Source organism: Mastacembelus armatus, chromosome 6 (genome assembly GCF_900324485.2).
Source record: "Mastacembelus armatus chromosome 6, fMasArm1.2, whole genome shotgun sequence".
NCBI lineage: Eukaryota > Metazoa > Chordata > Actinopteri > Synbranchiformes > Mastacembelidae > Mastacembelus > Mastacembelus armatus.
In genome coordinates this window covers 8,399,236-8,415,172 of record NC_046638.1, presented here as the reverse complement: position 1 = coordinate 8,415,172, position 15,937 = coordinate 8,399,236, and the positions used below count along the sequence as shown (strand labels likewise).

The 15,937-nt window shown below is 40.2% G+C and overlaps 1 protein-coding gene across 1 annotated transcript in view; it reads right to left on the bottom strand.

Annotated features, from left to right (window-relative positions):
- The window catches only part of cep152 (centrosomal protein 152), a 25,014-nt gene extending 9,458 nt beyond the window's left edge, over positions 1-15,556 (bottom strand). Inside the window, exons 1-25 of the mRNA XM_026312063.1 lie at positions 15,103-15,556; positions 14,645-14,741; positions 12,947-13,056; positions 12,795-12,855; positions 12,381-12,704; positions 11,895-12,045; positions 11,355-11,495; positions 10,766-10,905; positions 10,284-10,484; positions 9,967-10,114; positions 9,735-9,826; positions 9,477-9,640; positions 9,158-9,359; positions 8,803-8,907; positions 8,581-8,711; positions 8,353-8,481; positions 8,135-8,270; positions 6,398-6,583; positions 6,053-6,313; positions 5,166-5,297; positions 4,414-5,067; positions 4,140-4,203; positions 3,827-3,994; positions 3,652-3,736; positions 3,226-3,308 (exon numbers count right to left, since the gene is read on the bottom strand). Of these exons, the coding sequence (XP_026167848.1) occupies positions 3,226-3,308; positions 3,652-3,736; positions 3,827-3,994; positions 4,140-4,203; positions 4,414-5,067; positions 5,166-5,297; positions 6,053-6,313; positions 6,398-6,583; positions 8,135-8,270; positions 8,353-8,481; positions 8,581-8,711; positions 8,803-8,907; positions 9,158-9,359; positions 9,477-9,640; positions 9,735-9,826; positions 9,967-10,114; positions 10,284-10,484; positions 10,766-10,905; positions 11,355-11,495; positions 11,895-12,045; positions 12,381-12,704; positions 12,795-12,855; positions 12,947-13,056; positions 14,645-14,731 (3,955 nt within the window). The 5' untranslated portion in view covers positions 14,732-14,741; positions 15,103-15,556. The remainder of the gene's footprint in view (positions 1-3,225; positions 3,309-3,651; positions 3,737-3,826; positions 3,995-4,139; positions 4,204-4,413; positions 5,068-5,165; positions 5,298-6,052; positions 6,314-6,397; positions 6,584-8,134; positions 8,271-8,352; positions 8,482-8,580; positions 8,712-8,802; positions 8,908-9,157; positions 9,360-9,476; positions 9,641-9,734; positions 9,827-9,966; positions 10,115-10,283; positions 10,485-10,765; positions 10,906-11,354; positions 11,496-11,894; positions 12,046-12,380; positions 12,705-12,794; positions 12,856-12,946; positions 13,057-14,644; positions 14,742-15,102) is intronic.
- Positions 15,557-15,937: the final 381 nt, after the last annotated feature.

Below are 15,937 nucleotides of genomic sequence, written 5' to 3'. Positions count from 1 at the left end.
GTAAAACCTGTCATGTTTGTCAGATAGCTGGTAAGCCAAATCAGGTGATTCCACCAGTACCTCTGAGTCCAATTTCCGTCACCTGCGAACCGTTTGAACGCATAGTGATTGACTGTGTGGGACCACTACCAAAATCCAAAGGCGGATATCAGTATTTGTTAACGATAATTTGTGTTGCCACACGTTATCCCGAAGCTATCCCTCTGCGTCAGATAACAGCTCCCATTATTGTGAGAGCTCTCACACACTTCTTTACCACATTTGGGTTACCAAAAATCATACAAACAGATCAAGGGACGAATTTCACGTCCAAATTATTCAACCAGGTACTTCGTCTATTGGATGTTACACACTCCACCTCGAGTGCCTATCATCCAGAGTCACAGGGCGTATTAGAAAGATGGCATCAGACACTAAAAGGTATGCTGACAAAATATTGTTTACAAAACCAAGGTAACTGGCATGAGGGTTTACCTTTCGTTGTTTTCGCTGCTCGTGACGCTGTCCAAGAGTCCTTAGGATTTAGCCCCAATGAGCTGGTGTTTGGGCACACGGTACGCAGTCCTTTAAGAGTCTTACAGGAGAGCTTACTCACTTCTCAAAAACCTCACGAAAGCTTGTTAGACTATGTCAACCGTTTTCAGCACCGACTTCGAGAAGCTCGCACTCTGGCGCAAAAGGAATTGGTTGCTGCTCAGGTAAAAATGAAACACAGATACGACAAGAAAGCACAGCCACGGCAATTCGCCGCAGGAGATCAAGTATTGGCATTACTTCCGGTTTCGGGTAGTTCCTTGTCAGCACGTTTTTCAGGGCCCTATGCCATTCTAAAACGGATTAACGACACTAATTACCTCATTGAAACCCCTAAACAGCGACGCAAAAGTCGAATTTGCCATATCAACCTCCTTAAACCTTACTACTCTAGTTCTGATTTGTGTTCACATCCCGTAGCCATCTGTGTTACACCTCAGCCTAACATGGTAGCATCTCTCTCTTCCCAAGTTCAGCTAGAAAATCCTCAGCCCAGAGATATCCCATTCAGACCGCGTTTGTCCAACTCTGAAGCCAAGCTTCAACTCCCTTCTAAACTCGCTCATCTAGGATTTGAACAAGCTACAGATATATTACAGCTTGTTGATAGGTTTCCTACCTTATTTGGTGATCATCCAACCCAGACCCATGTGATTAAACATGATATTCTGTTAAAAAACCCAACTCCGATTAAGCAACATCCGTACAGGTTAAATCCCACGAAACGGCTAATCATGAAAAAGGAAACTGATTACCTGTTAGAATTAGGTTTGGCTAAACCTAGTCAAAGTCCCTGGAGTTCTCCCTGTCTGGTTGAACTTAAACCAGACAAGTCACCTCGGTTTATTACTGACTTTCGTAAAGTTAACTCAATGACCATACCTGACTCGTATCCACTGCCACGTATGGAAGATTGTGTTGACAGTGTGGGACAGTCTAAAGTTTGTCACCAAACTAGATTTATTGAGAGGTTATTGGCAAGTACCTCTTACGGACCGCGCAGCTGAAATCTGTGCTTTTGTAACCCCTGACTATTTCTTACAGTATACTGTTATGCCATTCGGGTTATGCAACGCTCCCGCTACTTTTCAGCGTTTGATAGATACAGTCCTTAGAGATGTAGACAATTGCAAAGCTTATCTTGATGATCTCATCATCTATTCAACTTCATGGACACAGCACGTTCAAACTCTCACTACTGTATTTGGTAGGTTAGCTCAAGCCTCTCTTACTTTGAACTTAGCAAAATGTCAGTTTGGAGAAGGGACGGTTACTTACCTAGGTAAAACAGTAGGTCAAGGTCAAGTCAAACCAGTAGACTCAAAAATTCAGGTCATCCAGAAATTTCCTATTCCGTGCACTAGGCGTGCATTGAGACAATTCCTGGGTCTAGCAGGCTACTACAGATGCTTTTGTAAAAATTTCTCGTCTGTAGTAAAACCTTTGACGAGTTTACTTAGCCCCAAGACTGTATTTAAATGGTCGAATGAATGCAACGTTGCTTTTGAACGTGTCAAGTTTTTGTTGTGTCATGCTCCAGTCCTTTCAGCTCCAGATTACCAGAAACCATTCCAGCTGGAGGTTGATGCCAGCGCTGTTGGCATTGGAGCCGTGTTGTTGCAGAAGGATGACCAAGGCCTCTGCCGTCCTATCTCCTTCTATTCGAAGAAGTTTACACAGGCACAATACAACTACTCAACGATTGAAAAAGAGACGCTCGCTCTTGTCCTCGCACTACAACATTTTGAAGTGTACCTCGGATCAAGCTCTGTTCCCATCGAAGTGTACACTGACCACAACCCATTGACTTTTCTTTCCCGTATGTACAATCACAACCAGCGATTAATGCGCTGGGCGTTGATAATCCAGGAATTCACGTTGAACATTCATCACAAGAAAGGAGCGGACAACATCATTGCTGATGCGTTGTCTCGGTCACCTATACCTTGACTTTCACTACTATTCAACCAGTGAATGAGTATGGATCTCCCCTGTTTATCTTATTTTTACAGGTGAAATTTTATGGGGGAGGGTGTTACGGCCCCTGAGGTGCCGTTTGACAATCTTCTGGTAAACCCTTGAAAGTTGGCTAGTGACGTACGACGTACGTCAGTTGAGACGCGCCATTCAATCACTGCACCCGGTATATAAGGACCGGAAAAGCTTTACTCAGGCGGTGAACTGGGATTTTGTGTGAACAGTTCTCCCACTTCGAAACTCTGACTGCTTGTGTAGCTTTACGCTTAGTTTGTACTTACGTGTGTGTGTGCAAACGCCATTTGCACGTTTTGAGTACTTGTGTTAATAATCGCTGTTTATTGTAAATAATGTCTTTTGGTGTTTTGTTCTGTACTTCACTTATGGTAACGTGTTTTGAGGTGATACTTTCATTGTTTGTTTGCGAAATGGTGTTGTCAGTGTTTTCTCACTGTTATTGATAGAATAAATGTCACAACAGAAAATTCATTACGTGAGCCGTACCATCTACCTTCATTCTTCCACCTTCCCTTATCCTTTAACCTTATGTGAAGTCTCATTCGGGCTGGGACGTAACACATATATATATATATATATATATATACACACACATATATATATATATATATATATACACACATATACATATATATACATACATACATACATATGTTCTACATCCACACAGGTATCAAAACCAGTTTCATTACCAACCTCTGATCTTTTCCACAGTCATCAGGTATTGTTGCTTCATTTCCTCAAGGCCTTGCTGAAGATTTTGCTGGTGACTAGAAGTCCTGTAATTGAAAGATCTTTCAGAATTAAAATTGGACCAAACAATTTGATATCATCACCTTGGGCAAATATATTTTTAGATTATTTACAGTTATTTTTTGTTATGTTATCACATTTTATAAACCAAGCAATTAATCACGAAACTAGATCACACATCAACAATAAAACATACTTTGCTGCAGCCCTAAGTCAGAACAACTGTTCATTGTTTTCCACTCTATCCAAGAATTTTTTTTTTTTTGTTCCTTTAAAGAATAGTCTAAAAACCAATTATATCAATTCTGCATAACGAAAGGCCTTAATTCTTTCCTCACTTCACTTGAAACTGATAAAAATAACACGAACCCTGAGGATTCTTTGGCTGTCTTCACTTCTTCTAGCTGCTGCAGATGTTCCTCCTTCGTCTTTTGCAAGCTGCTTTCATGCTCATCTACAATAAGCGACACAGATGGTGCAAAGTAAATTGAAGGAATCAATTTAAATGGCAATTGGAGAAATGATTTCAATAAATTAAATATACCTTTAAGGTGCTGCATCGCAGTTTTGTGCTCTCGGACGGTGCGCTGGAGTTGATGACAGGCTTTTTGCAAGTGTCTCTGGAGCTCCTGGTTCTTCTTCTGCAGCTTACTTAAAGTCTCAGTGCACTCCTTCCTGCAACGAGTCTGCTCTTTTCTCTGAGACAAACAGCCTGGACACAATGGACAGTGTTCATGTAGTTGAACATGCTACTATTATTATTTAATACTGCAGGTCATATGGATTTAAGTACAATGTTCTGACAGTGCCCTGTTTAGTGAACAGACAGTGAAAAAGCAGCAACAGACATTACATACTTTGTATTTTGTCGATTTCTCTTTGATATTGTTCTTGTGTTTCTTTCAGTCGCTCCTCACTTATCTAAAGGGAGGAAATAAAACCATTAAGAGAAATGTAACTCAAATATTACACCACATCAATGACAAAATCACAGACAACACATTCAGCCAAATCATGAATGAATGTTATGAAGCATGTATTCATTATTGTACTCAGATGTATTCATTCATTACTGACAAAATGAAATCACTGTTTCATCTTCAATAATAAAATAATCCAATAACAACTCACTTTCTTCCACTCCTTCTTAGCCTGCGACACTGCTCGACTGACTAAATCTCTGCATGAAGCTTGGACCATGTGTGTTACTGAGCCTTCTGATTGGGCACCACTGGTCCTCGTGGTGTCTTCAGTGCTACCTTGGTCTGTTTTGGGGTCTCTGAGAAGTTGTTCCTTAATCTCTGCTAGTCCAGTCTGAAGCTCTGCCAGTAGTTCATCCCTTATCTGCTGTCTCTGCATCAGCTCCTTCTCTGCATGCTGACATCGCCACTCCTCCTCTCGAGCCCTCACAGTCTGCTGAAGCTTGGCCTCCATCTGCAGGAGCAGCTCCTTCTTTTGGAGGTCGGCATCCTCTCTGGCCCCCTGTAGAGCCTGCCCCAGCTTTTTCTGCTGCTCTTCAAGCTTGGTTTGGTACATCTGCTCACTGCGAACTTGAATGATGGTGATTTCCTGCTGCTTGTCTCGGTTCCAGGTTGCTCTAGCTGCAGCTAGCTCAGCCTTCAGCAGGGCTGCTTGCTCTCTTCTCAATTGCTCAAGCTGACTCTGGAGAGTTGCCACCTGCTCTTGGAGTTCATCCAACTGCAGCGCTCCAGAGTTTTGCTCCTCCAACTGTTTCTTCTGCCTCCTATTCCACTGCTCCTCTGCATCCCTCAGAGCCTGGGTCACCTGAAAAATTAAAAAAATAAAAACACATCCATGATATCAGAAAAGCCAGTTGGCAGCAGGGATGCTTTTGAACTCAGAAAGATAAAACCATGTCACACCCGTTCTGCTGTGTGTTTTTCTTGTAGCTCTTCCCATTTCTCCTTTTCTGTTTGCAGAGAGGCTTGATATTCTGTTAATGAAGTCAAATCCTCAATCCAGTGACTGTAGGCCCTCGTCACTGCACCTTCGACCTGCAACAACAGCACTTTGTCTAGTACTAAAATTGAACCCAGTTTGAAAACAAGAAGCATGAATCAGGAATCATAATGGACTTAATAATACTGAAAACATTATGTAATCGGATACTGGTGTAATACCAAAAATATTTAAATTTGTACAGCACATTTCTTAACCCAGTTACAATGTGCATTTACAGAAAGACACGAGTGATCAATATTATACAGTAAAAATACAAATAAATAAATAAAAACAGATTCAAAAAACATAAATCAATAAATTGAAGAGTAAAATTAACAAGGAAGAACAAATTAATTCATCAATTGAAAGCCAGTTTAAAAAAGTGCATCTTTAGCTGACAAAAAAAAAAAAAAAAAAAAAAAAAAACAGAAATAGATGTCAGGTCAGCAAATGCACACTGCAAAACTAGCTTTGAGACCGAAGAAATGCTTTTTCTGCTGACTTAAGCATGAGCCTTAGTACATATGGCTTCAGCACATCAGATATACAACTTGGAGCTGATCCTGTTAGCGCATTGTGTGTGATTTAAAGAATTTTAAACCAAATTCTGGAAGCAATGGGAGGTAATGAAGGGATGCTGAGATTGAAGTAATTTTGGCAGCAGTATTCTGGACTAATTGCAGACAATTTAGTGCTTTGTTTATTTACCAAGTCTAGATGTATGATATTTTGACTCTGATTTGGGCCACTCAAACAAAAATAGTGAAGAACTTAACCAGCAGATGAATTATAAAGACAACTCACTGACCTGTTTGGCCATGTCCTCCAGGTGTTTCTCGTGAAGCTCTCTCTGGGCTTGTTTTCTGGCTTCCTCCACTGCTTTGCATCTGATTTTATCAGCTTCCAGTTGCAGCTGATGTTCCTGGGCACTGAGCCTGGAGTCCAGCTCTTCAAGAGTAATTGTCATGCAGCTGCCCTCAGTCTTATCTGTCTGACAGAATGCCTCAGCAGTCTCTTGGTCCTTTTCCCTTCTAGCCTCCTCCAACCTCTGGGTCCAGGTGCTCTCCATCTGCACAGAAACAAGAAAAAGGCCTGACATGAAAGCACTATTGGAAAGTTGAGGAAACTGGTCAGTAATCTTGGGAAATCTTACCTTTTGTAGTTCTTCTTTCCACGTGACCTTGGCTGAGGCTACGTGAGAGTTCACCTGCTGCTGGATTTCAGCCTCCTTCTCTTTGGACCAGAGAGCTTTGAGCTGGATTACTGAGGACTGATGCTGAGCCTCAAGCTCAGCCCTCAGCATCTCCAAAGCTTTAGCATTCTCCTCTCTCATCTTTTGCTGGCAATAAGAAACAGCTCATTTTAAATGATTTCTTTTCTGGAATTGATCTACAGGAAACTTAACTGCCGAGAAACACTGAAAACATTTATGAGTACAGTTTTGCTTCAGTTGTGACATTACTTAATATATTTTATATCTTTTTCTCAAACAGGAGGTTTTGTGATATAACACTTTTACAAACAGTCAAAAGGAGTTTTTTTTTACCTGTTACCAGTGGTACAATGTTTTATCCAATGTGCAATCTAGTTTTAGAAAAAGGCACAGTAGAACATCTGCAGCTCCTAAAGTTGTCCATGATTTCATTGAATGTATGGACAAAAAGCAGCATTGTGCAGCCCTTTTTGTTGACCTTTCGACACAGTGAACCACAGAGTGCTGAAGCAAAGACTCTTTGGAGCTGGACTATCTGAACAAGCTGACAGCTGGTTCGATAATTATGTTTCTGATCGAACCCAGTCTATGCAGGCTGAGGGTCACATTTCTAGTTCACTCAGACTGATTAAGGGTGTCCCCCGAGGATCGGTCCTGGGCCAACTCTTGTTCATTATTTACATCTACAACATCAAAAAGTGTGTCGAATGCAAAATTGAATTTTTATGCTGATGACACTTGACCCAAACTTATATTAATTGCTGATAAAACAAAGGTAATTTTGTTCTCAAACACAAAATCAAAATGAGAGAATCTGCCTTCTATTGTCACTCTACATGGAACAAAACTGAATGTGTCTCAAGCTATAAATACCTTGGAATTTTAATTGATACCACTCCAACAACTGGTAAAAACTTAAGAATCAAATTGGGTTATTACTTTAGAATTAAATCGTGTCTTTACTTTAAATAAAAAAGAAACTAGTTGCGATGACCTTTCTGTCCGTATTAGACTACGGCGATGTTTTATACATGCATGCCTCATCTCAGGGTTTACACGTGCTGGACACTGTTTATCATGGAGCTCTTAGATTTATCATGAACTTTAAAGCTCTGACACATCACTGTCTTCTCTACGAACGAGTTGGACTGTCCTCCCTACCTCTAGGTAGACCTAAGCAGTGGCATATTTTTAATTTATAAAGCCATCTTAGGGCTTCTCCCTCTATATCTGACAGACTTTATCAAGCTGAGAAGTTTGCTCATGAAAACATAATATCTGAGCTCATAATATCTGGTTGCAGAGCCTGTTCTTGCTGTGTCCTGAGTCAGAATTGAATTGGAAAAAAGGCATTCGAATGAGTTCCAAAAAGAGCTGAAACTGAATGGTTTCATTGACTGTTTTGGAGGAAGTGTAATCTGGCTGCAGATGCTTTGTCTGACTGACCCTTTTTACAGTTTTATGATCTGTGCTTATAGTTTACTGGTTTATCTGTTTTAATGGATTGTACTTAATGTTTGAACGTACTGCTGCACAGTTTGTTGGAAACTGGTTGAATATGTTGATGTCTCTTGGCCATGACACTCTTGGAAAAAGAGATTTGTAATCTCAATGAGGTTTTCCTGGTTAAATAAAAATAAAGAAGGTTCCAGTCAATCTACACATGCAAACGCATACCTCATTTTCTTTGATCAAGGCCTCTTCCGTTTCCTTGTTGCATATTCTTTCTTCAAGCATGGATTTCTCCTTGCAGACAGATATGTAACACTCTTGCACGGCCAACATCTTATCAGTGACCTCAGACAGCTGGGTCCTATGTAGGAAGCAGGAAACATTGTCAGCAAGCTGCAAGGTCACACACCTGAAATTCTCAGTGACAGGTGCTGAAGACTTACTGTAGCTGTTGGACCAGCTGCTGATGCTGTGTAGTCAGCTGTTCAACCTGAGCGCCGTGTTCCAGCATAAGCTCTGTCCTGACCCGGTTCACCACATCGTCTCTATACTGCTGATTAATCCGTTCAGATCTCAAAAAAGACAGGTTGGACACATTACTCAACAGACATCTTAAATCAAAACATGGACTTTATTGTAAACAAATAATATATCCCTCCTCTGTGTTTTACCTCTCCGCAGCCTCCTGCTTCTCCTGGTCCAGCTCCTGGATCATTTCCCTCATCTTGGTGCACAGTTCAGAGTTGGCAGACCTCAACTTTTCCTCGCTCTGTTTCAGCTCCTTATTCTTTTTCTCTAGCACCTAAAATTTGGACAGACAAAACAAACTTTACTGATTCAGTCCAAAAAAAAAAAAAAAAACTGAAATTATTGGACAGTAAACTATAACCAACCTCCACTTGTTCTTGTAAGTGATGTTTATCTTCTTGTAGTCTCATCAGCTCTTTCCGAGACTCTCCCGTCATGTCTAGATCTTTCATCTGGCTGGTCTCTCTGACCTGCACACATATAATTATAATCACTGTCTGAATTCCAACCATGTACTCTACCATTTATTCAACTCCATTTTTTGCAACTCCTAAGTGTTATTTGTTTCTTTTTACGTCAATAAATTAGAGCAGTGTGGGGGAAAACATGCAAGTATATAACTGGTTCATTATCAGAACAGTTTCCATGTTTTTCCAATAAATGCTTTGCTCAGCAGTTCATCATTAAACCCAGTGGCTGGTCTTATGGAGGAGTCCTCACCGAATAGCTGAGCTTGGTTTCATCCAACTGAACCTGCAGCTCATTCACTTGGCTTTTACAGCGCTGGAGCTCCTCCTGCAGCTGACTGATCTTCTGCCGCTTCCCTTTCAGACTGGCCAAGCAGCGCTGCATCTCCACGCGGAGCAGCTGTAAAGCCTCATCCTTTGGCAGCTTAGAGTCCAACAGGTGAGCCAGGGCAGTACTGATGAAACAGGAGGTAAAGTAAGATTATGACTGTTATTGATGAGAGCACTGATGGGAGCAGACAGTGCAAAGAGGCACGACGACACTGACTCTGCTCTACAAATCATTAGTGTACCTGTGGAGTGTGCCATTTTTCCTGTTTGCTTTCTTTAATCCTAAATCCATACAGGAGTCAGACAGCTGGTTCTCCCAGTCATTGCTCAGATCGAATGCAATAACCCCATGTTTCACAGCAGATTCATAAAGAGTGATCTGCTCCTTCAAATCAGCCAGATCCTCCTTTGGGATAAAAAATAAATAAATAAAACAGTTTAAAAAGTAATAACATTTTGGGAGTGGTTCCATGCTGGGGTAGAAAAATCAGAGAACAAACCTGTAAGACTTTGTTCATGTTTTCACTCAGTGTCTTGGCTGACTGAGCCTGTTGTAGTTTGATTTGCATCTGACTGAACTCCTGCACTGAACCTGAAGAAAACAGAAACACAGCAGAGAACAAAATCATTTGGACTTGAGAAAATTAAACTTAAACATATGTACATAGATGTTCCTCATTAATGTTCTCTGACTGCAGTGTAATAGTAGACCCCATTCAGTCCTTCACTCACTTGTCTGCAGCAGCTTGGCACACTGTTGTTGACTCTCCTCCAGGCGCTGAGTGAGAGCATTGATGACTCTGGCTCTTTCCAGTTGTTCTTCCTCTCTTTGACGCTCCAGCTGCTTTACTTGCTCTCGAAACCTCTGACCAATGTCAATCTGGAAGCCACAAAATTCGGTAACTATTGTCAATATATTCACAAACTTACAACATGCAAACGACCTAATGGGACTTACCTGAAGTCAGAATTTTTTCTGATGGGTAGCCCATTGACATGTTAAGTTATTTTTTCACATTGCTGCATCCTGTGACAGACAAACTACAGACCTGTTCGTTCAGAGCCTGAGAGGCAGTGTCAAGCTTCTGCTGTAGGCCCAACAGCACGGCCTCATGCTGCTCCTTTATAATAGCAAGGTCTCTGTCATGCTGCTCCCGCGCTCTGGACAGAGTGTCAGAGCGACAAAGCTCCAGCATTTGCTGCTTCATGCTGTCAACTGCAGACTCTGCTACCCTCTGCTTCTTCGTGTTCTATGGAGAAATTAACATTTCAGTAAACACTTTTAAAAAAAAAAAAAAAAACAGTGCTCATTAAAGGTTCAATTGAGATATTAGTGCTATTTTCATGTTTCAGTAAGCAAGAGAAGCAGAATTTAGGTCTTTCTTCAGAAATGCATTAAACAATACCTGCCTGATATTTTGCCAAACATTATTTTCCTTTTATAATATGTTTCTTCCTTAATTATAAATTACCTGATGAGTTGCTTTGTTTTAAACAAGAAGACATGTGACAAAATGTGCACAGAACTCACCTCCTGGTCTCTCTCATTCAGGACTTGTACTTGCTGCTCCATTGCCTTCACTTTGTTTTGCATTTGAACCTCTCTCTCCTTGGCCTCCTCAACCAATTGACTTGATTCCTTTAGACTTACTGCTAGACCATCCTTTTCATCTATTAATGACAAAAAAAAAAAAAATGACATCATGTTCCCATGCACAGCACATCCTGTAAGAAAACAAGGGCACACCAGACTGGCACTTTTCATAGCTCGTGCAAGATCTCTTAGTGGCCACAAGGAGGCAGACTTGTACCTGGGTGAAACATTACCCCATCAATCATTCTATTTGTCTCAGCAATTCAATGAGAAACTGTGCCCAAACTTGAGACTGGTAGTGTATACTGATATACAAGCAGCTCTGGCTTTAATGATGTATTGGTAAAAACAAAGCATGTCAAGAAAGTATCAGAAAGGTGTCAAAGAGATTCTTGTATCTGTCAATGCATGTATGAAATAAGATAAATAAATCATGAACAAACGATGTTAAATTTCAATCATTATAATCATATGACTTTACCAAACCTAAATACATATGTACAACATGCAGTATGCAACAACATACCTTTAACAATGGCAAACTGATGTTCAAGGTATCTTGCATTACGCCTTGAATCTTCCAGTTTTTGCTCCAGCTCTGCAATTTGTCTCTGCTGTGCTTTGTATAAAATCTGCATTTGGGCAAGTTGCTCCCTATCAGCAGTTTCTGAAACACCATACGGCATCCATATTAAATACATTAAAACTTTTCTGATCTGAAATAACACTGTTCATCTGTGACAGGGTTCATGATAAGCACTATGTAGTGGCTGGAACATGTACCTCTGCAGCTCATTAGTTTTCTTTAAACCCACTTTCTCCGCTCTTCTGAGTCAAGATAAGCTAATTTTTGTTCTAACTGCTTAAATAAAAGCGTATGACTCAATGACATTTTGCAATCGGAATATCAAGTACTTTTGAATCAGATGCTGTCACAGATCTGCTCAGCCAGTTTACCAATTTCCTAAAGATTGATAAAGATCCTAAAAGATCACTTTTAAATTACAGTATTGTGATTTGCATCTCCCCTTACAATTAAATCAATAAATGAATCACAAGTACTTACGTTGCATTGAGTCAAGAAATTCTCTTTGCAGATGGTCAAATTGATTTTCCTCTTGAGCAGCTTGTGAGTTGAACATCTTTGGCTGATGTGCAGGATGGTGAGAATTGTAGGTGACCTTGTACTGATTTACATCTCTGCCCCCAGCACCAGACTTCATATGGTGAAGATCAAACAAATGAAACACAGTATGTTTTAAATAATTATTGTGTTTAAAAACAACACGAGTAAGCCAACTTTAAGTTTGACAATACTCCATCTCCACCATCTTTATTTGAATAATTATGGGGAATAATAAGTAAAAGTTGACTTGTTACACTTTGTGTTTACAGAATATAGACTCTACTCAGCTTGTTCTTGAATGTCAGATGTCTAAAAGACGACAGCAGCAATTACTCCACTGAATATAAAATTTCCATTCTCACAATAATGCACCTACTGTAGGACTGTTATTTGAGCAGATGGCAATGATAAAAAAAGTCTACTCACTTGGAAATGATTTCTGTTGTTATGATCCCCATATGTTTGCTTATCTCTTTGTCCTCCTCTACCATTATATTCCACAAGGTGTTTTGTACTCTGAGGGTATGGTTTTGCCTCATACTCATCTGCAGAGACATCATTGGTCTCTGTAGATTTTTCTGTGCCCATACTAGTATATGTAAAATCTCCCTGGGTGAACTGATGATCCTGGTTCCAGGTGTGAGGGACAGGTTGATTTGGAGGATGCCTCTGATGTCCACTGATCTGAACAGCTCCATCCTCATAAGCAGACTCATCACGAGAGCCTTGATCATAATCAACTTCATAGTTCTTCAAAGGAGAAATTTACATTGAGTGCTTTTTTTTCCCTGTAGAATATCAGAGAAAAATTCTGTCAAGGAAAACAGACGAACACCCTACCTGCTCATGAGAGGTTGGCCCTGGAGGATCTGACCAACGCTGAGTCCATGTGGACTGTGGACTAAGAGTGGCAAAAAAGAATATTTTTTTAGTGCAGTCATGCTGTACAGTATCGGGTGAGATTATTACGTGTCGGCAGCAATGAGTGTTACCTGTTGGCAATGGTTTTATTGGTGCATGTAGAATACTCCAACTCTGGTGAGGAGGAGTCTCTGCTATCCTCCAGCATGTCATCAGGCAGGTCTGTGAGCAGCTTATGCAGCTGCAGAAAGAAATAGCACATGGAAGTGAGTCACTAGGGTTGCTCCGCAACCAAGTTATTGAGTAACACAGATTTTTAAAAACAGCCAAGAGAAGCAATCACTGACAGGCTAAAAAACAGAAATGTGTCAGGGGCTGTATTTGTTGAGTTCTGCACCAAAGTGATTAAGCATAAATTCTGAGAAACAATAGACACATTAAAATTCATCATGTAACATTTTGCAAATAGGTTAAAGAAAAATTCTGCTGTCTTGAGAGGAAAAAAGACCCAATACAGTGATAAAAAATACTCTGTACAGGTTTTAGCTTAACACAATCATTCTATCATTATGTTTGCATGATTTTTCAGCTTACAGATACCTCATAATGAAACTATTCAGATATTTAATCATTAAATCTCATTAGCAAGAAAAACTGTAAACAGACAAATCATGGTAACTGCTAGTGACATAAATCTGACAGACAAATCTTGTTCTATGTAAAAGGAAAAAAAAAAATCTTATCACTGTGACACAAAAGCAATAAAGTGAATATTTCTCATTCAGTAACAAACTGAACACATACAACCATGTGTGACGGAACAAGCCGAGCCAGATGGACTTACTTGCCACAAAGACTGTTGTATTTTCCTCAAATCTTCCACTGTGTCCATAACTGAAGGGCCCATATTATACCACTTACACATTTAACAAAGATTGGAGAAGAAATTCTGCTTCAACTGTGACTCCACATGACAGTCTCCTAGCCTAATTCTGTGTGAAACATCCAAAACGTGCCTGGCATGTTGCTGGCTCCCTGTGGTATTGCTGTGTTTTGCTCCCAAAGAACTCCATTGTTTAGACAAAACATATAGCAAAGTTAACTGGAGCAGAAACATTCCAGTTACTGCTGACAGACAAGTTCCACTTGGCCAGCTTGTGTTTAATCAAAAGGCTATACCCTTAACAAAAAAATCCATTAAATAATTCTTATTAAAAGATCAATTTTTTCAGCGTTGCAGCTCCCTGGTAAGATATTCAATGGCAGCTACTTAATGCTTGCTCTACTCAAGAACAAGTCAAGCAGAGGAACAAGATAACCTAAATAAAGAGAAAGTAGGGAAAGCACAGGGCAGAGCTGGTTTCACTGTGACACACCTGGAAGGAGGCCTGTTCCTTCAGCCAATAATAGTTCAGATTCATGGCGCAACAGATTGTAGGCGTGAGTAATAACACAGCATGCCTGTCTAGCTGTGAAGCTGGGGGTGAATGTGAAATTTAAGCAGTGCACACCTCAAAGTGGAGTATAGCATATTGGTAAATATACAAACATGGCAATGTAAATAATCAGCGAGTAAAGGTGAGATTAACTGTAATGTCACCAACAAAGAAAAAAAAACTATGCCTTGAAAACTCCAAATACCAAAGATTAATCTTTAATACTTTGATCAAGCCTAGTTATCACCTCTCCTTTGATATGTTGGATGGCAGATGTATGTAAAAGTAATAAAGTGCTGCAGCTCACAGCAACAAATCATAAAGATGAGAAGGTACACAACACCATCCAAACACTCCAACAAGCTGGCAACAGTGTCAGCTGGTGTTTTATACCTCTTGTTCTCTTGCATAGTCCTCTTGGTCGTATTCTTCCTCTTCATGTTGAGTTTGAAGAGCTGCGCTGTCAAAATCAATAGACATGATGCACAGCCTGCAGGGTGTAGTGGAAAAAGGGTACAAAAACAAACTTAAAAGGGCATATGACAATCACAGCGTATATATAGTCAGACAGATTAGATACCAGGACATGGGTAGATAGAGATACATTAACATTAGCTAACTGAGTAAGATTGGGTTCTCCTCAAAGTTAATTTAGGAGGAAAAAGACTAGAAGAGAACATCACCCGTCCCAGGTCTTGGGAACTAACTCGACGTAAATGCAAACTAATAGTTAACGGTAATAAATACCTCCATGAGCATTAACTTAACGTTACAAGGTAGCGTGAGCGAATAAAACGTTATGTTACTGCAGCATGGATATCAAACAGCCAGAAAAAGCAGCATTAGCTTACCTGTTATTAAGTGACAGATGTTTCCTTTGTTGAGCTGCTTATTTCTTTCTTCGAGTTAACAGTCGGCTATCTTGGGCTAACTAACTGCTAGCCACGGATCTGTTTACATCACAGATCGCTGATGTTAGCTAACATCTGAGCTTCCCTTAGCGACGACGAGCCCGACATACATTAAAACCGACCTAGTCATGCTTTTAAAAACAAAAGACAAATACTTTTGACCAGTGTTGTGGACTCGTTCATACAAGTTTACCTAAGTTTGCTGACATCTGACCAAGCAATGAACTACAGTTGAACAGAACAAGCTAACACCGGAGCTAGCCGGGCGGACGTGCTCTTTAAGGGCCGCGAGCTCGCCCACTTTGAAAAGTCGCGCGCATTAGCAGCGCCAAACCACTGCGGTTCTTCCAAAAACACAGAAAACATGAAACGTTTAACGCACCGACTGCGCCGAGTCTTATTTCATCTGACAGACCAACACACTTAAATACTACTGTAATATTAATTGTCTGTTCTCAAACCTGCACGGGACAATCGATTTCATAAACTTTATTGGCCCAGTCAAACCCGGAACTAAGGCATTAACTACGTTTCCATGGCTACAGCGTTTCTTGAATCATGGGTAGTGCAGTTACTATGACTCTATGCCGAGTATACATCAATTTGGCAAAACTAAAAGAATAACTACTCATTGAAGATTAGCTAATAATTGAATGAAAAAAAGTCACATATTTAAACCGTTTTTTTATTAAAAAACTCAAAAGTCTCTCATATTTTTTCCAAAAACTACTGTAAAGAAATCCTGAGGTTTCTGACAAAAATCTCAACTGTGTGA